This window comes from Paroedura picta, chromosome 2, assembly GCF_049243985.1.
Source record: "Paroedura picta isolate Pp20150507F chromosome 2, Ppicta_v3.0, whole genome shotgun sequence".
NCBI lineage: Eukaryota > Metazoa > Chordata > Lepidosauria > Squamata > Gekkonidae > Paroedura > Paroedura picta.
In genome coordinates, this window is record NC_135370.1 from 65,367,500 (window position 1) to 65,391,744 (window position 24,245).

The 24,245-nt window shown below is 39.9% G+C and overlaps 1 protein-coding gene across 1 annotated transcript in view; it reads right to left on the reverse strand.

Moving 5' to 3' along the window:
• Positions 1-24,245, reverse strand: part of SLC49A4 (solute carrier family 49 member 4) — a 102,315-nt gene that overhangs the window by 69,778 nt on the left and 8,292 nt on the right. Inside the window, exon 2 of the mRNA XM_077320472.1 lies at positions 8,666-8,759. Within this exon, the coding sequence (XP_077176587.1) occupies positions 8,666-8,759 (94 nt within the window). The remainder of the gene's footprint in view (positions 1-8,665; positions 8,760-24,245) is intronic.

Below are 24,245 nucleotides of genomic sequence, written 5' to 3' on the forward strand. Positions count from 1 at the left end.
ACTGATAATAGTATTTCCAAGTAAACAAGATAATTAAAACGTTCGCTTCCTGAATGACTGTGGTAGCATTCTCAGATATATTAGTTCACATTTGGTAGATTTACAGCACAATCCTAAACAGAATTATACCACTGAAAGTAGCTTTTGTAGAGGCCATTATACTTTGAATCACAAAGTTCATACAGGGTAAGAAAATAATGGTTCTTAATTGATGTTCAAACTAATGAACAAGAAATGAATAGTAATATGACATTCAATAAGTAAATATAACATGTATAAAAATGAATATTAATCCCTATTTTTAAAAACAGGATACTACTGAGCAATTTTATATTATACTTTTATAGATCTGGGTTGCTTTTCATTTAAACATGCACAAAGAAAGGGGGGGGGGTGTCTTACCATCCTGACAGCTGATCATTAAAGTTTGTTCATGAATGATTTTAAAGAAATGTAGATACATATATATAAATAGTAGGTTCTACCAAATATTAAAATAGTAATCTTTCTATTATTATGTTCATAAAACTAATGTTCACACCTAAATAAAGCCTTGGAAAATAACTTTCCTTCTGAAGGATTTACAATTTCTACCTAATATAAGTGTGCCAAAAAAAGTCTATTTGTATGGAAATGGGAATTTATTTTGAATTATTACAGCAAAATGACTTATTTTAACTGAAAAGTTTTATGTTTGCTAAATATTTATGGACTTGAGTTACTAGCATACTCGGTTTCATTTTCAATATATACATTCACTAATATATGATGGGTAATTTATAAGCATCTGGTTCCATAAAAAGTAACACTGCTGAAATAAAGCAGGGAAATGAATGAAACCCCCCCACAGCATAAGCCTCGTTTCTGAACAGTAAGAGGAAACAGCATTGTTATGAAGATGCTGGCCATAAAGTTAATTTAGGAACTTATTTTACATCTCATAACCTGCAAATGTAAAAATGGCCAAAGTCAGTGGGTATTTTTAAAATGTTGAACTAGGTGAGGACCTGCTCTCTGTTATGTTTGTAGGTTTTTGTTGCTGCTGCTGTTTTCTTTTCTTTTTTTAACTTCAGCATTTTAGAACCCAAGGGACTCTACATTCTGAAATGACAGGGGTTGAGGGAGAATCTTATTATTAAAAAAAAAAAAAACATTTAACTGAAAGCCAGTCAAGCAACAGGCAAAGATTTACTATGAAACAAACAGCACAATACTGGGTCAAGACAGAGGCATCTTTGTCAGACACCCAGCCAGTTAAAAGACAACAGCATAGCGGTACAGTGAGGCCTTGGACAATTCAGCAACAAATTTGTTCAGATTCTCACATCATAATGCCATGTTATTGTGCAGCAATCACAGTTGTCACACACTTGAAAATGTTTCTTTGTCAAAGCTTCATTTAAGTTTGAAAGACAGGGCAAACAGAATCAAAGCTTAGAGGCAACATGAGTTCTTAAGAAACCAATGAGACAAGAAAAATAAAATCGAGCCTCTCTAAACACTGTTGATTTCTTTTAATAATGCCACAATTACAGACCTCCACACAATAAGAACATTTCCTAGGGTAAGATGCACATTTACTTACCAGTGAACCTTTACTTATTAATGGGAGCTAATGATGGATAAAAACACAGTATTAGGCAGATGAAAGAGCCACCAGGTATAAAGGACAGGTGTGCAAATAACCTTTTGCTTACTGACCTATGCTGAGTAATCATTACTTCATATGAACAGACAGGCAGGAGTGAGCTTTTATAAACTAGAAAACATCAAGGTTGGCTTGTTGGGGTTCTTTTTAACCTCCTTAATCTGCAAATAACTTGAGTATGTTTTGGCAGATGAGACGTATAATAATTTTCTGAGCTAGTAATTTCTGTAAAGGAATTTTAGAGGCTGGGGGGAAAAACAACAACCCTCAAGGAAGAAGATAAGAATTTTTTGTTTATACCTCACTTTTCATTACCTGAAAGAATCTCAAAGCAGCTTATAAACTCCTTTCCATTCCTCTCGTCACAACAGACACCCTATGAAGTAGATGGGGCTGAGGAAGCTCTAACAGAACTTTTCTCTGAGAACAGCCCTAAGAGCACTGTGACTGATCCAAGGTCATCCAGCTGGCTACATATGGAGAAATGGGGAATCAGTAAGAATAAATGCTTTAAAAGGAAGAAGAAGAGTTGGTTCTTATATGCCGCTTTTATCTACCCGAAGGAGGCTCAAAGCGACTTACAGTCGCCTTCCTTTTCCTCTCCCTACAACAGACACCCTGTGGGGTGGGTGAGGCTGAGAGAGCCCTGATATTCACTGCTCGGTCAGAACAGTTTTATCAGTGCTGTGGCGAGCCCAAGGTCACCCAGCTGGCTGTATGTGGGGGAGCGCAGAATTGAACCCGGCATGCCAGATTAGAAGTCTGCACTCCTAACCACTACACCAAACTGGCTCTCGACACCAGAAAGAGGTGGCTGATGAAACAACCATCCCTAACAATAGTAAATACCTACAAGTCACTAAGTATTGATTTGTATTTTAATTTCTGTGAAAAAACTACCATATGGTGACTTTTCTGAATAAAAAATAAAAATAGTACTAAAGAAGCTAGCCACTCCCCAGAGGTGCGAACAGTTGCTCATTTGCCTATATTAATTCTTGTAAATATACAGTACCCACTGACTAGTACTGAAGAGTCTTATGGAAACCAAAACTCATTCATATTATAGTTCTGCTGAACAGTGCAAAAAATATGAATTATGTACCTTACAGGAGGAGGTGCAGGACACCTGAAGAAGGTATATGACATTCCTGAATAGTTAATATATTGAAACAGTAAGGTCTGAACTCCTCCATGACCCAAGACCTGGATAGCTTAAATGCCTTCTGCCAAAAGGCACTCATTTATCCATGCTAGATTTGTGGGGTTCCATGTGGGGTAGAAGCCCATGGCTTACTGGTATAGCAGTTGCCTTGTGTGCAATAGGTCCCAGGGTTCAATACCTGGCATCTCCTGTTAAAAGAAGCAGGCAGCAGATAAAGTGAAAGTCCTCCAAATAAAAAGAGCCCCAATGCCAATTGCCCTGACCTTGACAGAGTAATGGTCTGATTCAATAGAAGGCAGCTTCACATGGAAGAAAATGCCTTTGGAAGAGCTGGAGTGCTGTTCTTGTTGAGTGCTGAGTCTTGTTGTTGTTGTTAGGTGCGAAGTCATGTCCGACCCATCGTGACCCCATGGACAATGATCCTCCAGGCCTTCCTGTCCTCTACCATTCCCCGGAATCCATTTAAATTTGCACCTACTGCTTCAGTGATTCTATCCAGCCACCTCATTCTCTGTCGTCCCCTTCTTCTTTTGCCCTCAATCGCTCCCAGCATTAGGCTCTTCTCCAGGGAGTCCTTTCTTCTCATGAGGTGGCCAATGGACAGTACCCAATGGACAGTACCACTGAGTCTACCACACTATAACTCTATACACACCTGAGCATGCTGGTCCCAAGCCCAGGTAAATGGAGAAGATCAAGGAAAGACCTAGCAACCTCCCTTGTAAAAAAGTGGACTACACAGAAACCAAACTGACTTTATTTAATGCAGCTGTCAATGGTCCAGTTCAATCTATGCTGTCAACACACATCCAGGTGGTTCAGATCATAAACTGTTACGGGCTAAAAACAAAAACAAAAACAAAAAAACTGCAGCATCAACAGAACATCAAGGTTAAGGAAGTTTGATAAAATTAAATTCTGCTCACATATGCAGTGGAGGTGAACAATCAATTTCAACTATTGGACGCAACAGACAAGATGCCTGATGAACTGTGGCAGGAAAGCTGTTAAAACAGCAGTTAGATACTTACCCCACAAGAAGTCAGAAAAAGGATCAATTGCTCCCAGATGAAACTGTAAGAATACCTGAGTGTTCAAAAGCAGCAAAAGCTGCAGGCAAAAGGGAGGAAGGAAGAAAATTAAATGCAGATTTTTCAAAGAGCCACAAGAATAGACAGTGAAGTTTTGGAATCAGAAATGCAAACTGAAGATTGCAAAAAGCAACACATGGGAAATGCTTTTGCACAAGTAAAGAGGTTTTGAATGCCATTTGCTGCTTGCAAAGCTAGTATCAAATATAAGCAAGGGAAGGAACTGACTGACCAATCGTGCATCAAGAACAGGTGGTGGGAATACACAGAAGAATATACAGAAAAACTGCATGCAGAACAGAAGTTTGCTCTCTTCAAGATGAAAATGAAATAGATATAAAACTTGAACTGGCCATTCTTGAGGAGGAAGTTGAACAAGCCTTGAGTCAATTGCCAAACAACAAGGCCCCAGGCATTGATACCTCACCCATGGAGCTGCTGAGATGTGCACCAATCAAAACCATTACAGCTTCGTGCCAGAAAATATGGGAAACTAATAACTAGCCAGAGGAGTGGAAACAATCTGTGTTCATCCCACTACCAAAAAGGGTGACCCAAAAAACTGTTCCAATTACCGTACAATAGCCCTCATGTCTCATGCTAGTAAGATCCTGCTCAGAGATGGCATTCAGCCAGGAAATTTAGAGTTCAAATATAAGGAGAATAGAATTAAGGTAAGGATTTGATTAGAAATATAAGATAGGCTGCCCGCTGCCTGACTAGTTGTCTCCTGTGTGAGGCAGGAAACAAACTGAGCTTGGGTGACTCCCACCGGACTCAAACAGGAAGGAGAATTTAATAAGTCCTGTCTCCCTGATGGAATGGTGCAAATCATCCAGAGGATGTCCTCGCCCCCTCAGAGGGAAAAAGTAATTATGGTAGGATTGGTCATTGGAAAAAGGATACCAGGCCGACAGAGTGTGGTGGTTGGACACTGGCCAGAACCCTGCATGGCTGAGGGAGATGATGGAGGATTGGGGAACATGGTGACATCCATGCCATGGGATCATCAAGAGCCAAGCACAACTGAATGGTTGACAACAACAATAAAGAGATCTGATGTGTCTATAGACATAAGCTACCTTGGTAAGGGTTGCTGGAGAAAAGTATGCCATCAAGCTACACCCCACTTATGGCCACCCCTTCCACAGGCATTCCACAGAGTTGTTTGCAGTTATTTTTCTAAACATATCAGTCTCACTTTTCTTATCCAAGTACTGACCAAGATAGTTCCTGCTTAGCTTCTAAGCTCTGACAAGCTAAGGCCAAACTGGGCTAATCAGCCTAGGATAACAGAAATGTTCAAAATAAAAAGAGCTCACACATCACCCTCCACAAGCACTATCTAGCTTGTTAAGACACAAGCAGATGCAATGGCAGTTGAACATGTTTCCATCAGACTCAGACATTCCTCTCTAGTTCTTGTTTTTATATTACTGAAGATACTTAAAAATGGAAACCACATTGAAACAGAAAGAAACACAACTTAATAGGATATATAATTGAACTGTGCTGAGCACAACTAACACAATTAGTGGTTTATAGAATGTATTGTTTCTTGTGCTGCACTATGTGGACGACAGACAGCTACAAGGACACATCCTTGGTGCCTCATTTCTAACTAGCTGCCTTTATGAAAATACTAGCAATGCACCACATAAGACTTTAAAACTTCTATAAAAGACTCCAGCAGTTCACAAGGACTTCACAAATTGGGCCATACAGCCTGCTTAAATTTTGGTTTGGCTACTAAGCACTTTTGCCTAATGGCTCCATTTACAAATTCCATTACAGAATAGTTTTCCTTGAAGGTTTATTACTCATTGAAAAGTACATACAACAGCAGTCCAATGGTTTCTTTTTCTACATAGGACTTGGCAAGTGAGCAGTTTTTGCCAAATGTTTTATTGATTTTTAATATGAGTGAGAGTAACCCATTGAACTGTATCCTGCTCACAAATATTAAAATTATTAATAATCTGAACTTCACTGGAGACTTCTATACAAAAAATCAAAGTGCTTTAAAAATAAATGAATTAAACTTCACACTGGAGCTCCAGTACAGAACCCAATCACTAGGTCATTGTTTTATGGTAAGCATTTTAATTCAGTCAGACAGGAAGACAAATGTTTTTCAAAGGTCTATAAAAGATTGCATCTTTTTCCAAGGCAAAACTTTATGTTCTCTTCATGGGGAAATATACCACATGTAAGATTATTACTGGCTTATGTGCAGTACTAGGGATGTGCAGGGTTTTTCCACCCTTGTTTTTTTTTCAGTTCGGGTCTACTGGACCCAAAAACATTTCGAGATTTCTGAAAAATCCAAGATCCTAATACCGGCAAAGTATTCAGATCCAGGGTTTTTTTGAAATTCCAATTTTTTGCCCCTTGTTTGGTGGAGAAATGAAAACAAATAAGGCCACAATGCTTCTAAAAGTGCCTGTTCTCTGAACAAAAACCTTCAGGACAGTTCTGACATGCAGGGTCTGCCAGGATCTTTCCTTCTGCTGCTGTGGGTTTGGATGGAAGCCGTAATTTCGGAGACCTGTGGAGCTTGAAGTTAACCTTTGGAATGAACGTGGGGGTTTTGTCTGAGAACTACTTTGTCTTTATGAAAGATACAAATCTCTTTCCTTACCAACAATGCACTTAATTTTGATATCATCCTGGCTGAGACTACAGGCAGCCATGAGGAAAAGGGCCTTCATTCACAATTACTTTAATAGAATTTCTCTAAGTGGTTCAAATGAAGGCTTGGTAAGATCAGAGAGAACTGTCTGGATCTTCCACATATGGAATCTATGGACCTGAGATGGATTTCTTAAGAAGGGATGTGTCAGTCTCTTGTGGCCCTTCCTTGCATACCCAGGGATTTGCTGATCGCTGGTGTGGGATGGTAGGTGAATTTATATGCCACCCTCCCCGAAGGATCCAGGTAGTTTACGTAAAACAAGAGCAATACAGATAACTCAATAATTGTAACAATAATAATACAATGGTAACAGTACACAATATAATAGAACAATGGAAAGAACCCTGAATCTACTATGGCATAATGATGGCCCTGTGGGTTGGACAGGTTGGCAGTGGTTTCCATAAGAGGGAGGCTCGGGGGCAAATGGGGGGTGATTGACTCAGGTCAACCTCAACCAACTGCCTGGCGGAGGAGCTCCTTTTTGCAGGCCCTGCAGAATTGTTCAACTTCCATTAGGGCCTGGATATCCTCTAGGAGTTCGTTCTACCAGGTAGGGGCCTGGATGGAGAAGGCTCTGGGTCAGTTGAGGTCAACCAAGCTTCACTGGTAGTTGGAGGTGGTAGAACATAAGGCTCTTTGAGAGGTGTAGGTAGAAAGGCAATCCCTTAGGTACACTGGGCCCAGAACATGTATGGCCTTAAAGGTGATAACCAAAACCTTAGGCCTGATCCGCAATTTGACTGGGAGCCAACGCAGCTGCTGAAGGATGGGCCAAACTTGAGACTTCCATGGTGTTGCTGTGAGGACACTGGCCACAGCATTTGGACCAGCTGTAGTTTCCGGATCAAGGTTAAGAGCAGGCCTGCGTACAGCAAGTTTCAGAAGTCCAGTCTAGAGGTGACCATTGCATGGATCACTATGGCTAGGTACTCCAAGTAGGACGCTTGGTTTTGGCTTGGTTAAGGTGGTAGAATGCCAGATGCGCTACTGTTGTGATCTGAGCCTTCACTGAGATGGAAGAATCCAGAATCACATCCAAGTTCATGGCACAGTGAGCCAATAATAGCTGCACTCCCTCCATATTGGGTAAGCTCGCTTCCTCGCTTGGACCCTTTCTGTCCAGCCACAGGACCCCCCGTCTTTGAAGGGTTGAGCATCAGATGACTCTGCTTGAGCCACCTTGTCACTGCGTCCAGGCAGCTGGCTAATGCTTTTGGGGAAGAATCAGGGCAGCTGTCCATCAGGAAGAGCTGGGTGTCATCAGCATATTAGTGATAGCCCAGCCAATACCTCCACACCAGTTGAGCAAAAAGGCATTAGAGATATTAAATAGGACTGGAAAGATAACTGCCCCAAGGGACTCCACATGCCACTTGGTGACGGCTTGACGAACTCTCTCCTATTGCTACCCTTTGCCCACAATTCTGAAGAAAGGAGATCAGCCACTGAAGGGCAGTCCCTCTAATCTCAGCCTTGGCAAGGCAATGAGCTAAAAGCTCATGGTCAACTGCATCAAACGCTGTTGAGAGGTGTAATAGCACAAGCAGCGCAGACCCGCTCTGGTTCAACAGGTGGCGGAGGTTGTCTGTTAGGACAATTAGTGCTGTCTCTACCCTACTGCCAGGCTGGTAACATGATAGGGATGGGTCTAAGACCATAGTTTCTTCCAGTTATGCTGACAGTTGGGAATACCGATAACCTCCAGGGGTGTTCCACCACCATTTCTTGAAGTGTTGAGAACCAGGGTCTACATGGCCATTGCAGGGCTACAAGGATAACATCTACTTGCTGATTCTTGATTATCCAAAATACCATTGGAAGAAGAGGTGGAAAGGAAAAAAAAACAATCTATATACAATTATGAACAATGGCTCTTCACCCCATTGGTCAGTTTCGGTTTAATTTCTGTGAAAGAACCCTTGCATAATTTTATGCACCACACCATCAGGAACTGTATTAAAGGATGCAGCATTAGGAAGGTTGAGAACTACTGGCTTAAACTGATATAAAATAATTCGTAATTGTTTTCTTCCAGAGAACTAATAAATGAATATCTCTCTTACCATTTCCTTGTTGTTTGGTCTGTCACAGGTACACATCTCAGACCAGCTCCTAATACCATGAGGGATGATGTTAACAACACAGTTACTCTCAGGCCTAGATGAAACAGAAAGGCAATTTCATTACAATGAAAATTAGACACTAGAAACCAAACACAGAACGTAAAACGTAATTATTGCCAAACACAAGTAATTCTTTTTGATAAAAGATTTCCTAACCAAATAAATTTCTCTTTTCAGTTTCAACAGTTTTCTATATGTACTTAAAGAAAAAGAAAGGCGATACACTAAACTACACTTTATTGCACTTTAAAATACCAGATTATGCTACGTATAGAAACAAACTGACCCAGTCACTACAATGGAGAGGTTAGCTTCATGTAGCCATCCCTCCTACTTCCATGTATACTAGACACAATTCAGATAGCTGTTTTCATGTAGTGAAAATAAAAGAAAGCCCTGGGAATGGAGAAAGCTCTGTGTGCATTGTGGATATACGGGGGGGAAAGTAAAAACGACCTTGCTGGCAGCAAGCTAGCAGTTTCTGAGTTATATCTGGGCTGATTTAGTTCTCATTTTCCCACTGGTACTAACAGGGCAGGAAATGCCAGAGGCACAAACCTTGGTTGTGAGGCAAAGGGCTCTGGTTCAGGGCTCATAGGCTAGCATCTCTAAGTAAGGCAGTGTCATCAACCAAGAGCAGCTCAGAAGTTTGAAAATTACTGGGTTTTGTTTTGGATCTGGGCAGGGATAGAATCTACTAAGCTCTAAGAGAGAGAAATGGGTGTACTTTGCTTCCCTTTCTGAAACGCTTAAAACAATTCTTATTTGTTTTTAAAGGATGTACTAAATCTAATAATAAAAAAGATTTCTTCATTAGAAGTATTTGCTTACTTTCCAATACCGCAAGAGAGTAGAAACAATTGCTTTGTACAGGTCTAACGGCCAGGTGCTTTGCACAGCGTTTTTAAAATATCACACTGCAATCTGACGAATCCTTATGCATCCCTGCATAACTGCTACTGCGGAAAGAGGTGTATACTTATGGACTCTCAGCATGTGGCTTTTATTTCTGATCCAGAAAATAAATAAACACAACTCCACTTCAGCTTCAGCTGCAATGGGCTTTTTGGAGATAGCTAAAGAGCGCTAGAGCACCTGTGTTTCATACAGCCTTCTGCACGCAGCTGAGAATTAACCCATGGCATCTTCAGTTAAAAGGATCAGGTAGCTGGTAATGTGAAAGACTTCTTTCCACACTCCAAAGCAGCCATTGCCAGTCAGAACAGACAATTCTGAACCAGATAGGCCAAAGGTTTTTGGGCTCCACTGATTCAATGGCAAAAAATTTGAAATTATTTTCTTATGGGAACACTAATAAAGTATTGATGAGTAAGAGAGAAAGCTGTATGAATACACAGTGAACATGCTTCTACCTTAACAGTATCCACACCAGTGGGGGAACAACAAAATTGACCTCAAAATATTTAAAACAGTGCTTTATATTTTCTCACAGAAGCAAATGAGAACCAGTCTTTTGGAGATATCAATTTGATGAAGGCTCAATCTGTCCCTGGTAAACCTCTAAAGACTGCTTCTATTTCTATAGTATTGCCTGGGATTCTGTTTCTTGAACACAGCTCACACTAGTCAGAAAACTGGGAGATCTGAGAATGAGCTTCATTGTTTTCTGATGCTTTCAAAGTCAGCATAAGGTCCAGGAAATTTCTGTCTCCCTCTATATGTGGAAGACAGTTCAGATTCATGCTGAACCTCTGAAAGCAGCAAAACTGTTACAAAAAGAAGCTGCCCCCCACTCCCTACCCAGCAATCATCTAGTTACCATTCATGAAGGCTTGCCTCCACAGTCACCTTGGGCTGTGTCATGTCAAAAGACCACGTAACACTCTCTCAAGCTAGGAGTCTTGGCTGACTGCTAAAGTCAATCAGAACACATCAACCCCTCAAAGAAGCTCCTAGATCAGCACATATTTGACCATTCTTTCAGGTAAAGCTCTTTGACTGTAAGGTTTCTATGCTACAGATGATAAAAGTGCTTTGAGGGGTGCTGATGATTTTTACAACCTTTTATAACTTGTTAATATGCACGTATACCTAGAAAATTATATTTAAAGAATAATGCCATGCAAGTCAAGAGCTGTCATGAGAAGGATTTTTTTTAATGTCAAGTAAGTAGCTTGATTAAGGCCATAATCAGAAAGGTCAGGGTTAGCTCCCAAGGCCAAATAGGCATGCTGTCCCAAAATTACATTTTATAAAAAGTGGCTATCAGGATTCAGTCATATAAGAGAAATACCAAATTTGTAGAGGCATGCATTTTTTAAAGTTTAAGACTTGAACTCAAAAATGCTCAGCGTTATGACTTCAGTATTCCATTGACAGTATATTCACTGCCTGCATGAAAGCATCCAAAAGCCCTATAAACACAGGCCCTTGTGTAAACAGTGTTAAGGACTTCTTCCAAGGAATAGTGGATAAACAAAGAGCCTCCTAGATCAGCATGCATCTGACCACTCTTTCAGTTACAGCTCTTTCAGTGGAAGGTTTCTAGCTACAGATTATAAGAGTGCTTTGAGGGTGATAACGATTTTTACAACCTTCTGTATCTTGTTAAATTAATGTGCCTCAGCCAAGTTTGCATGGAAACCTGTGCTTTTAATTTAAACTAGTTACGGCTTCAGAGCATAGTTTGAATTTTCTTTAATACTTTCAGGCATAAACAGGCTTTTACTGACTAGCCAGTAGGTTGGATCCTTCACACACAGGATTAGAGCCATACCAGCCTGCCCTCAGACTCAATGGTGCAAATGGTGCAAATGATGAGGAACTAAGAAAGAAAAGGGAGATGTTCAGGAAATGGAGGGAAGGACAGAGCTCTAAAGAAGAGTACCTACAGGTTACTAGGCACTGAAGATCAATCATCAGAAAGGCCAAGACTAAAAGTGAGCTAAGATGGATAAACTCTAACAGCGGATACAGAGAAAGCAGAAAGGCTCAGCACCTATTTTACATCAGTTTTTTTTCCCCACAAGGGTTTAGGCACATCTAGAGATGGCAGTAGCCAAGAGATAGTGTCTGGGTGGCAGGCTGACATGGACACAGAGGCTGTCGAGAGGCATTTAGCTGCACTGGATGAGTTCAAATCCCCTGGTCCGGATGAAATGCACCCGAGAGTGCTCAAAGAACTTTCCGGAGAACTTGCAGAACCCTTGTCCATCATCTTCAGGACATCTTTAAGGACTGGAGATCTCCCGGAGGACTGGAAGAGAGCAAATGTTATTCCGATCTTCAAAAAAGGGAGGAAGGATGACCCGGGAAACTACAGACCAGTGAGTCTGACCTCTGTTGTGGCGAAGATAATGGAGCAGATATTAAAGGGAGCGATCTGCAGACATCTGGAGGACAATTTGGTGATCCAAGGAAGCCAGCATGGATTTGTCTCCAACAGGTCCAGTCAGACCAACCTGGTTTCCTTCTTTGACCAAGTAACAGGTTTGCTGGATCATGGAAATTCGGTTGATGTCATTTACTTGGATTTTAGTAAAGCTTTTGATAAGGTTCCCCATGATGTTCTGATGGATAAGTTGAAGGACTGCAATCTGGATTTTCAGATAGTTAGGTGGATAGGGAATTGGTGAGAGAACCGCACTCAAAGAGTTGTTGTCAATGGTGTTTCATCAGACTGGAGGGAGGTGAGTAGTGGGATACCTCAGGGTTCGGTGCTCAGTCCGGTACTTTTTAACATATTTATTAATGATCTAGATGAGGGGGTGGAGGGACTACTCACCAAGTTTGCAGATGACACCCTTTCTTGCATCCCCAGGGAATTGCTGATTCCTACAGTGGGATGGTAGGTGAATTTCCTCCAGGCCAGTCTGGATTCTGGAGATTTTTGGTGGGGGATCACTTGAGCATGAAATTGTGGGCGGGTAGGTAGTTGTGAGTACCTGCATTCTGCGGGGGGTTGGACTAGATTACCCTAGAGGCACCTTCCAACTCTATGATTCTATGACCCCGAATCAGCTAATTCAGACAGCCCAAACTGAGTCAGGCCGAATCCAAATGGTCCAGCTTTTTCTTTTTTGGTTTTGCAGATGACTATAAGCCATTGCACTTAAATATTTTTTTACAATTTCTACACCTACCTATATTTTTGCATAACCTCTGCAACAATACCTATGATTTAAACACCTTTAAGACAAATATGCAAAATTTTAAGTATATACCTTGTATTATAGGCAAAAACAGACTTGAAGCCTGGCACTACTGTCAATTGACTGGTTAAATATTGTTAATTGCCTGTCTTCAGTTGTTCATGGGCAAATAAAACTAAGCATACCATTGTGTAGTTTTCCTTTAAAAAACACAAGTTCATTTGAGTGTAATTTGCTATTGAGGACAGGAGGGAAAGAGCTTGCTCCTAAGCCCTGCAGCAGCCAGGTCAGGCACTGCAGTTTCTCCTAGCCATCTGCTGTGATTGTTGGAGTCCTGCCTACTTCACAAAATTGCCTTTAATAACTGATTCTTTTTTTAAAAATAGTTGTTGTGCTTCCAGTGTTATGGCTTCATAACATAGTTTGAATCCCCTTTCTTTGCTTTATTTCTATTTCATTCTTTAAAATGCTAAAATTGCTCCAAAAGGACAATCAAAGGGAAGAACAGTTCTGTGATAATTCACATTTTACACTATGGAGCTCTCCTTTTGTCTTCTGCCTCCAAACAAACAAAGAGATTGGGGAACCTTTGAGAACTGCCCAGGATGCAGTGTTGCTATCTCTTAATCCAATCCATAGTTTCACAACAGTAAACTAACCTGTTTGCGTAATTAGTCCATCTATTTAGAATACCCTTTGTTAGCCTAATAAAAAGCAAGGCACTAGAAATACTTGAACTATGAATTACCATGATTATATGTAATGTTCTGTCTACAGGCCATTGCACCTGGGTATAATACCTGGGTAAAATACAAAAGATACCATTTCTCTATAGGCTACTAAAAAAAACAAACCAAGGGACCTGGAGCATTTTAATCAAAAAGAGCACTTTCTACAGAACTCCTAATAACAATTCTTATGGCGAGTGGAAAAACAATATTTTTAAATACTGCTGCTCCACAGGGCATGAACACACATGTAATATACATGAGCACATAATGTATTTGTTGGCTGACCTGATAATTATTAACAACATAACATACCTTAGGAATTCTGATCTTCCTTCTTCCTTACTATTTTAACATTTTTTTTAAAAAAAAGAGATTGAAATGCAATCATTCTTTTTAATGACAAAGCACAATGAGAGTAGCATAAACTCCAGATTGCACCCGGCATTACTCATTCTGTTACTTTGAATAACAAAAGCAAGAGGTACTCCTCCTCTTCCTGAGACTGGCATGGCGTGACTTCAGCTTCAGTTTATTATTATTAATAAACAACCACTGAAATCCAAACAGGATTAGGCATGGCCCAGTAGAATTACCAGAGGCATATGACTAAACTATAAAAAGCACAACTGAACCCTTTCACACAATCTACAGCTTGAAACATCTCTGCATCACTTCTACATTTTGAAACACTGTAACTTGTTATGCTACAGCAGGATGTGGGCAGAAAAGACATGGAAGAAGCGTGCAGCTTCTTAAATTCATATGGAGCAATTTGACGACAATAACAGGCAACTTTTCCTCTTACTGATACCAGCATACATCATTGAACAGAATACCAAATAGAATAGAGTTTTATTCCTAGGTAAGTTTACGTCCTATCTGACTCAAAGAGCTACCCAATTGCTAGGGGGGGGGGGGCTGTATCAATGACCCATCTGTAAATGGTAGAGGAGTTCACTACATTTCTATGAAGACTAAACAAGCATCTAATTATAGAAACATGGGGAAATCTAGTAGAAGTACTAGATTTCAGTTCAGTAGAACTGTAGACGCCAACACGACTTTCAGGGTATGAGCTTTTGAGAGGCAAAATTCCTTTTATTAGATGGAAACCTCCAATGCCCACACAAAGTTGTGCACATTCAAAGGTTTCCCCATTGTTTTCGACATACAGGAACACTATGTAATCAAATATCGCTGTTTCGGTATTTTGTAAAATTGCTCAAGAAAACTCACATTAGTCCTTTTGGATAGAGAAGAGGACTAGGAAATGAAAAATATGATTTCTTCAAGAACATTATGGCTGCACAAGCACAGGTTAATCATAATGCACAGAATTTAGTGTATATATGGAATAAGAAATATGAAGTGTCATTTATCAGAGAAAGTACAGTGATTAAAACGGGAGGTTTAGTTATGCTACACAAGGGATTAATCATGCAGTATAACTATATGCCATAATCTTTTAAAAGGTGTTCATAGTATTTTGCATAAAACCACAATGTGTAACAGTTTTAAAAGAGGCTAGAGATGCTAATTAATAACTGAAGGCAACTTTACTGTATTTATAAGTTGTCTCTGCCCAATAACATGAAGACTTCAAAAACCAAAAATATGCTGTATCTTTTGATTAGTACCAACCAAAATAACACAAGTCTGCAAACTTTCAAGTTCTCCAGAATTTTTCATCAGAATGAAGTTTAAATTTAAGGGTTTAATTTTATGTGTGGTTACTGCCTCCCACAATGCACCATACTTCTGAGATTATAAATCACAAATATTTCCTCAAGACACCCCCACTATTCAGCTGATTTGGAATAGAAATCTACTTTTGGGATTCTGCCTCTCAAACATGATATTATTCCCAGTTTCTTTTATCACACGTGTCCACTGATATAATTTTTATGATCAACATCTAGCTAGTCAAGCCTGAAGGATAAGGGAACGGATACCTATACAGTAAATTCTGCTTGAAGCAAACTGTAGCTTATCTATGACTTTTCAACACAACCCAAATATAATACAGTTTGAAAGCTTACTACATTCCAACATAGTATTAAAACTCTATTCTGTTAGTGGTTATAAATATGGAACAGCAACCAATTTTAGGATTACACAGCAACTGCAGGGTAGTAATTCTGAAGACTACAGTGTCTTTTGGGCACATTCACTCTCAACTACTTCACTCTCTTTTTTCATTTACTTCACTTATGTGTCCGGAGTTGACAAACTGATCTTATGGGTTTTGTCCTGATTTATACAGTCCTTTGGATATTATGTTTCCCACTGAAAACAAACAAAACCAAAGCTTAAAAAATTTTGTGCTTGCGATTTTTATTAAAACAGATTTTATTTTGTGTACAGCAGACATTAAGTTTTACATCACCACTCAATTAATGACCGTACCCTGAGTGAATTAAACTTTGAACAGAGTTCAAGCAGTTACTATTATTACAATGACAGAACAGCCAATTCACAGATTCATAGAGTTGGAAGGGACCTTCTGGGTCATCTAGTCTAACCCCCTGCACACACAACCCTATTGCTCATCCACTGTAACTTCCTACCCCCTTGAACCTTCACAGAATCAGCCTTTCCATCAGATGGCTATCTAAGGTAAAGGTAAAGGTATCCCCTGTGCAAGCACCGAGTCATGTCTGACCCTTGGGGTGACGCCCTCTAGCGTTTTCATGGCAGACTCAATACGGGGTGGTTTGCCAGTGCCTTCCCCAGTCATTACCGTTTTACCCCCCAGCAAGCTGGGTACTCATTTTACCGACCTCGGAAGGATGGAAGGCTGAGTCAACCTTGAGCCGGCTGCTGGGATTGAACTCCCAGCCTCATGGGCAAAGCTTTCAGACGGCTTCCTTACCACTCTGTGCCACAAGAGGCTCTTGATGGCTATCTAGCCTCTGTTTAAAAATCTCCAAAGGAAGCCTCTTCCACTAAGAAACCACTCTGTCAGGAACTACTTCCAGATGTTTAGACGGAATTTCTGTTGAATTAATTTTATCCCATTGGTTCTGGTCCATCCCTCCAGGGAGAGAGAGAACGACTCTGCTCAATCCTCTATATGGCAGCCTTTTAAATACTTGAAAATGGTTATCAGATCCCCACTCAGTCATCTCCTCTCCATCTGATTTCCTTTTGCTATTGCCACTTTGCTACTATAGGCATTAAGCTTCAAATCATGAAACAAGTAATTGGATATTTTTTTTAACTAGTAGCAATTGGCAGTAGTAAAATGTAAGTGTTGGGTTTCCTTTTTTACAGCTCCAACCTGGAATGAATTTAATCTCCACTGTACAAATAATTCAAATATTTCCATCATTCAGAAGTACACTTCAGAAAGCAATTTTTGTGGACCTAAAGGAGGCTTACAAGTAAAAAAAAGAGTAGCCCCATGTTCATTTTTGAAATGCTAGAGTACAGTCACACTCATTTCTTGTGCTATTTATTTCGACTGACAGTTCTCAATGACCCTTGTGCTTCTCATCTAGCTCCAACATGAAAAGGACCTCGTCCTTTATCTGCTTTTGTGGTACCTAGAATGTAAGGGTAGAGAGTTGTCATTCTTAAAAAAAAAAAAAACACCCCTTATATTTCCTATTACAACAGTTTCCCAAATTCAATAGCAAGAGAGTTTCAGTGATGCACAGTTTACACAGAAGCAAGTTACATTGGATTGACTGGCACTTCTTGCCAAGCACCTGTGCACAAGATTGCACTTCAAAGGCTGTGCACAATTATAAGAAGCTACCGTATACAGAGTCAATTTGTCTGTCTAGTCTAGCAGTGAATTATCTCCCTGGAATAGCAGTGGGTTTCAGGGTCATTAACCAGATATAATTCCCAGTCCTGCTTCTTGAGATCCTTTTAGCTGGAAATGGCAGTGTCTAAACCAAAGGACCTTCTATATACAAAGCCTCCCTTTATCTGGAAAAATTGTACCAGCAAATATGTATCTATTTTTAAATTGCCTCAGAATGCCCTGTTCTTCAAAGCTTGGTTCTTTAATATTATTAATTGTTTGCATTATTATTGTTAATCTATTGTACTGTTACGCTGTTATTATCAGTTAGTAATATTAATTGTTACAGTTATTTATATGTATGGTTTCTTGTACTGTTCTCAGTTCTATGTGAACCGCCTTGAGAGCCAGTTTGGTGTAGTGGTTAGGAGTGCGGACTTCTAATCTGGCATGCCAGGTTCGATTCTGCACTCCCCCACATGCAGCCAGCTGGGTGACCTTGGGCTCGCCATGGCACTGATAAAGCTGTTCTGACCGGGCAGTGATATCGGGGCCCTCTCAGCCTCACCCACCTCACAGGGTGTCTGTTGTGGGGAGAGGAATGGGAAGGCGACTGTAAGCCGCTTTGAGCCTCCTTTGGGTAGGGAAAAGCGGCATATAAGAACCAACTCTTCTTCTTCTTCTTCTTGAGCCTCCGGGGAGGGCGGTAAATAAATAAACAAGCAAACAAACAAACATTATCAATAAACCACCTGAGAAATCCAAGCTGTATATTAAAAATTAATTAACTCCCACCTATTTGGGAAACTCTTCCAGGGCCATCACGAAACCACAGGGTTTCATGAAACCCTGGTTGAGAAAGCCTGGGCTATGGGCTTTGTCTATATTTTTAACTTTATAAGTTTTGCACGTTAATATAATTTGATTATTTGTATTTTGTGGACACCGAACCTCAAAAATCCACAGAGAAGATTAACTGCAGAAGACAGCTTCAGCTGATAAAATAAAGCTAACTTCATTCTATTAGTTTTCTCCCATGGGCAATATTTTAAAAAATTGTCTTCAATTACTAAATTTATATACTGCATTTTGCTTAAATAGTAAAAGAAGAAAAATATATTTAAATAACACTCTATTAAATGTTTAAGGTACATTCTTAATGCATTAGAAGTTTCTAAAAACATACATTTACAAGCTGTGGTGTTATTCTGTATTCCAATTACAGCAACCCTATGGTAGACTAATCATAGTAGGAACTGGCTGCTTAGAAAACATGCAGTCAGCTAAGCAAATTACCACAAGTGTTGTAATTTTTATTCATTACTCCAGAAACCTAATTTCTTTGTATGGATAACAGATACAGAGCTAAGCAATAGGAATCAACCAGCCAAAATGCTAAACTCACAACAACTTTTATTGTTTTCAATAAAATCAATATCTTTCAAAAGTCTTCAAGTTTTAATATCCTGTTTCTCAGCTGCAGAATACCAATACTTTAAATTGCTTATTCAATCTGACATACTATAAATACATCCAATGACTCTAATGAAAATATGAGATCTCTTTTCAGAAGTAGCTAAAAAGCAGATGGTATACTGGTAGTGCAGTCCTAACAACACTTTCTTGGAAGTAAGCTTCACTGAACAGAATTGAGTAAGATTCTGAGTAGACCAGTTTATGATTGTTCTTTGGCCAATGCCATTGCATTAGACAACCAAGCCATGTAGGACACCTGTTTTTATCTTTAATGCTAATCTGGCCAAAGTTATATTGTGACTTTGTTTTTGTTTCCCTTGTCTAGATACTGCAAACAACTCATACTGAATGGCCATTGGCTAGAAAGGAAGAGTTCCCTGAAGCTTTCCTCAAACTGTTAATCAATCTCCTCTCTCAAAATAGCCTTACAGTGTCAGCCTGCAATCACTTCTAAGGTTTCCCTCTTTAGAATGACACAGTCATGATGCAGAAGTGCAATGTATATCAACAATGAATTCCAGAATGGTTTTGCCACTCCACAAGGTGAATAAAAATCATTATTATATTAAATAAAATTCTGAAACGGTTATTTTTTTTTAAGTTTTTAGATGTAATAAGCTTCTTAAAAAACAAATCTGGTTGAAAATGCAACTTGAAATTTAACACAAACAGATGACAATTTAAAACCAGATATATGATTCTCCTGATAAAGGCTGCCTTTCTTTGTAGCCCTGTGGGGAGATCTGTGGGAGAAAGCAGTTTTGACAATCACCAAACAGCACAATCACTGTGTAATCATTTTATGGCTTGATCTGCAATTCATCCCAAGTATCATCCACTGATCCAACTACTAAGAGACATTATACTATTTTATGTTCAGGAGCTACCTGGCCTCTTCAATTGGCTCTGTACTCTATAAAACATTTGGGTTTTTTAAAATGCTGGAATTACCAGCTTTTATTGATTTTAATAAAATATAGAATAGAATAGATAGAAAAGATAATTAGAATACAGAAATACAGATCCTCTTCACTTTCTGCCACTAGAGTAGTATCATCTGTATATCTGAGGTTGTTATTTCTCCCTGCAATCTTGATCCCAATTTCTGACTCATCTAACCCCGCCTTTCTCATGATGTGCTCCACATACAAGTTAAATAGGCAAGGCAACAGTATACAGTCTTGCTGAACTCCTTTCTCAATTCTGAACCAATCAGTGATTCCATGCCCGGTTCTCACTGTTGCTTCTTGACTTGCATATAGAGACAGATAAGATGCTCTGGTATTCCTATGCTTTAGCATAATCAACAAAGCAGAACTAAATGTTCTTCTGGAACTCCCTAGCATTCTCCATGATCCAGCGTATGTAGGCAATTTGATCTCTAGTTCCTCTGCCTCTTTGAAATCCTGCCTGTACTTCTGGAAGTTCTCGGTCCACATATTGCTGGAGCCTAGCTTGTAGGATTTTGAGCATAACTTTGCTAGCATGAGAAATGAGTACAATGGTGCAGTAGTTTGAACATTCTTTGGCATTGCCCTTTTTTGGGAAAGGAATGTAAACTGACCTTTTCCAATTCTGTGGCCACTGGTGAGTTTTCCAAATTTGCTGGCATATTGAGTGTAGCACTTTTACTGCATCGTCTTTTAAGATTTTGAATAGTTCAACTGGAATGCTGTCACCTCCACTATCTTTATTGTTGCTCAAACTTCCTAACACCCATTTGACTTCACATTCCAGGATGACTACCCCCTCGTGGTTATCAGGGATGTTAAGCTCACTCTTCTTCTGTATAATTTTGTCACCTTTTAAAAATTTCTTCTGCTTCTGTTCCTTACCATTTTGGTCCTTTATCATACCCATCTTGGCATGAAATGTTCTCTTTGTACCTCCAATTTTTTTGAAGAGACCTCTGGCCCTCCCTATTCTATTGTTTTCTTCTATTTGTTTGCACTGTTCATTTAAGAAGACATTCTTATCTCTTCTAGCTATTCTCTGGAATTCAGCATTCAGTTGGGTGTATCTTTCTCTTTCTCCCATTTTGCTTTCTTGCATTTCTTTTTCTTTGCGATGGTTTTAGTTGCTACCTCTTTTACAATGTTGTGAACCTCCATCCATAGTTCTTCAGGCACTCCTGTCTTCAGATCTAATTCCTTAAATCTATTTGTCACCTCTACTGTATATTCGTTAGGGATATAATTTACTTCATACCTGAGTGGCCTAGTGCTTTTCCCTACTTTCTTCAATTTGAGCCTAAATTTCGCAACAAGAAGCTGATGATCTGAACCACAATCTCCTCCTGGTCTTGTTTTTACTGACCGTATAGAACTTCTCCATCTTTGGCTGCAGAGCACATAGTCAATCTGATGTCTGTGTTGACCGCCTGGTGTTGTCCATGTGTAGAGTCGTCTCTTGGGTTGTTGGAAAAGAGTGTTTGCTATGACCATTGTATTCTCGTGACAAAATTCTACCAGCCTGTGCCCTGCTTCATTTTGTACTCCAAGGCCAAACTTGCCTGTTATCCCGGGTATCTTTTGGCTGCCTACTTTAGCATTCCAATCCCCCATGATGATAAGCAAATCATTTTTGGCGTTGCTTCTAGAAGGTGTTGTAGGGCTTCACAGAACTGGTCAACTTCATCCTCTTCAGCAGCAGTGGTTGGGGCATAGACCTGGATTACTGTGATGTTTAATGGTTTGCCTTGGATTCAAACTGAGATCATTCTGTCATTTTGGGGATTGTATCCCAAAACTGCTTTTCCTACTCTTTTATTGATTATGATGATGATGATGATGAAGGCTACTCCAGTTCTTCTGTGAGATTCTTGCCCACAGTAGTATACCTGATGGTCATCTGAATTAAATTCACCCATTCCCGTCCATCTTAGTTCACTGATTCCTAAAATGTCAATGTTCAGTCTTGTCATCTCTTGTTTGACCACGTCCAGCTTGCCTTGATTCATGGATCTGACATTCCAGGTCCCTATGGAAAAAAAGTCTTTACAGCATCGGACTGTCTTTTCGCCACCAGTTCCCTCCACAACTGAGCGTCCTTTTGGCTTTGGCCCAGTCGCTTCATTCATTCTGGTGCTACTCGAACTGGCCATCTGCTCATCCCCAGTAGCATATTGGACACCTTCCGACCTGAGGAGCTCATCTTCCAGCGTCATATCGTTTTGCCTTCTGAACCTATCCACAGAGTTTTCATGGCAAAGATACTGGAGTGGTTTCCATTTCCTTCTCCAGTGGATCACCTTTTGTCAGAGCTCTCAGCTATGGCCTGTCCGTCTTGGGTGGCCCTGCACGGCATAGCTCATAGCTTCACTGAGCTACACAAGCCCCTTTGCCAAGACAAGGCAGTGATCCTTGAAGGGGACTGTGATAACTAGTACTCCCTAAGATTCTGAAGGTGAAACTCAAATACTTTGGCCACCTCATGAGAAGGAAGAACTCCCTGGAGAAGAGCCTAATGCTGGGAGCAATTGAGGACAAAAGAAGAAGGGGACGACAGAGAATGGGGTGGCTGGATAGAGTCACTGAAGCAGTAAGTGCAAACTTAAATGGACTCTGGGGAATGGTAGAGGACAGGAAGGCCTGGAGGATCATTGTCGCGATGGGTCGGACACAACTTCGCACCTAACAACAACAACAAAAAGGCATGAATAAATTGGACTTCTGTGATGCTAAACCCTAGAAGACTTCCATTTTTGGGACTGTGATAATAAGTCATTGAAGTCACTGGGCTGAAACTAAAGTTGTCAACACTTCTACAGAAGGCAGAAGAAAACTCATGTGAAAATACCGCCAAATATATTGATAGCCTTCACACTTTTCAAAGCAGGATCTGTTTCTTAATTTGCTACTTTTGATTTCTTTAGTTCATTTATACCCTACTCACCCAATCACCCCGTGGGTTCAAAAGGTGCCTTATAATATTTTCCTTTCTTCATTGTGAGAAAAACCTCCATGGGGTGCTAACACATCAAAGGACTAGTGTGGCGTATTATACCCCCTAGCTGGAAAGGTAAAAAGATGCCTGGGCCATTTCCCATTGTCATAACTGTCAAGGCATTTCTTGTCCTTCCTCTACCTCTCATCTCCGTATAGATCTCCACACACACATGGCCCTCTTATTGCTTGCTTATGTCTTTAGTGTTCATGACTTGGGGAGAAGCTAAAGCTACAGGGATATGTTGAGTTAACTTGGAATTTCCTGGCAAGTGTCTGTGTACTATGTCCACCTGGAGTCAGACATGGAAAGGAATGGATGCAGCTAAATGTTTGCTGCAGTCCCATCTATATATGGAGGGTTCTTATATGCTGCTTTTCTCTACCCAAAGGACTCTCAAAAGCGGCTGACATTCACTTTCCCTTTTCTCTCCCCACAACAGACACGCTGTAAGGTAGGTGAGGCTGAGAGAGCCCTGATGTTACTGCTCGGTCAGAACAGCTTTATCAGTGCTGTGGAAAGCCCAAGGTCACCCAGTTGGCTGCATGTGGGGAAGCATGGAATCAAACTGGGCTTGCCAGATTGGAAGATCGCACTCCTAACCACTGCACCAAGAAAGGTGGAATGGAACTGTTACTTGTATGGGGTCTGATAATGTTTAACTGAAGTAGGAAGGACCAGTGCTATATAACTAAGTTCTGCTGCAATAAGATTTGCTTTACCTAAATCAACCGGGAAATGAAATTGTTTGAGTTACGATAGTTGACAGAGATGTAACATTCCATATATAAATATTCCTGTACGTTTTAGAACCTTTCATTTTAAAATTCATGGAATTTCCAGATTTTAACATGAGCAGAAGTAAGTGAGAACAAAGACATAATTTTGTCACTTAGTTCTACTAAATCAGAGAGCATTAATCTTTCTTAGTCTTATCTGCAATTTAAATTAGACTATTTGGCAAAACAGTGCCAGAAATTAAAATTAGGCAGCTACAAGTGCTGCGTATGTGGTAATGAAGAATGCTCATTTTGGTTTCAGTCTGTAATCTAACTCTAGAGAAATCACATTAAAATAAATAGCTGTACTCTGGACAATGAAAAATTAGGAGTGCAGCTGAACATACTTCAAAGCTAGTTTTTCATTATTAGAAAAATGCAGTTATGTTACACTTAAATGTCATAAACTCCAGCTTACAAAATATCTCAATATATAAAAATAGATGTAAACAAGATAAGAAACTGTTCAGAAGAAAAATAGAAATTATACCTGATGGTTATAAATTAAGCCATGATACTAAAACTGCCTTTAATATCTGGGATTATTTTTTATCACTTTCTTTCATAAAACCAAAAATGAAGAAAGAAAAGAAAACACTCAACATCCAGCAACAAAATAAGAGTTTTTTTAAAAGGAAGAAAATAAAAGGATGATCCTGCTTTTGGGGGTTAACTGATGGTCAATGAAAACACATCCTCTGTTCCCTTGCAACACCTAAAAGTTGA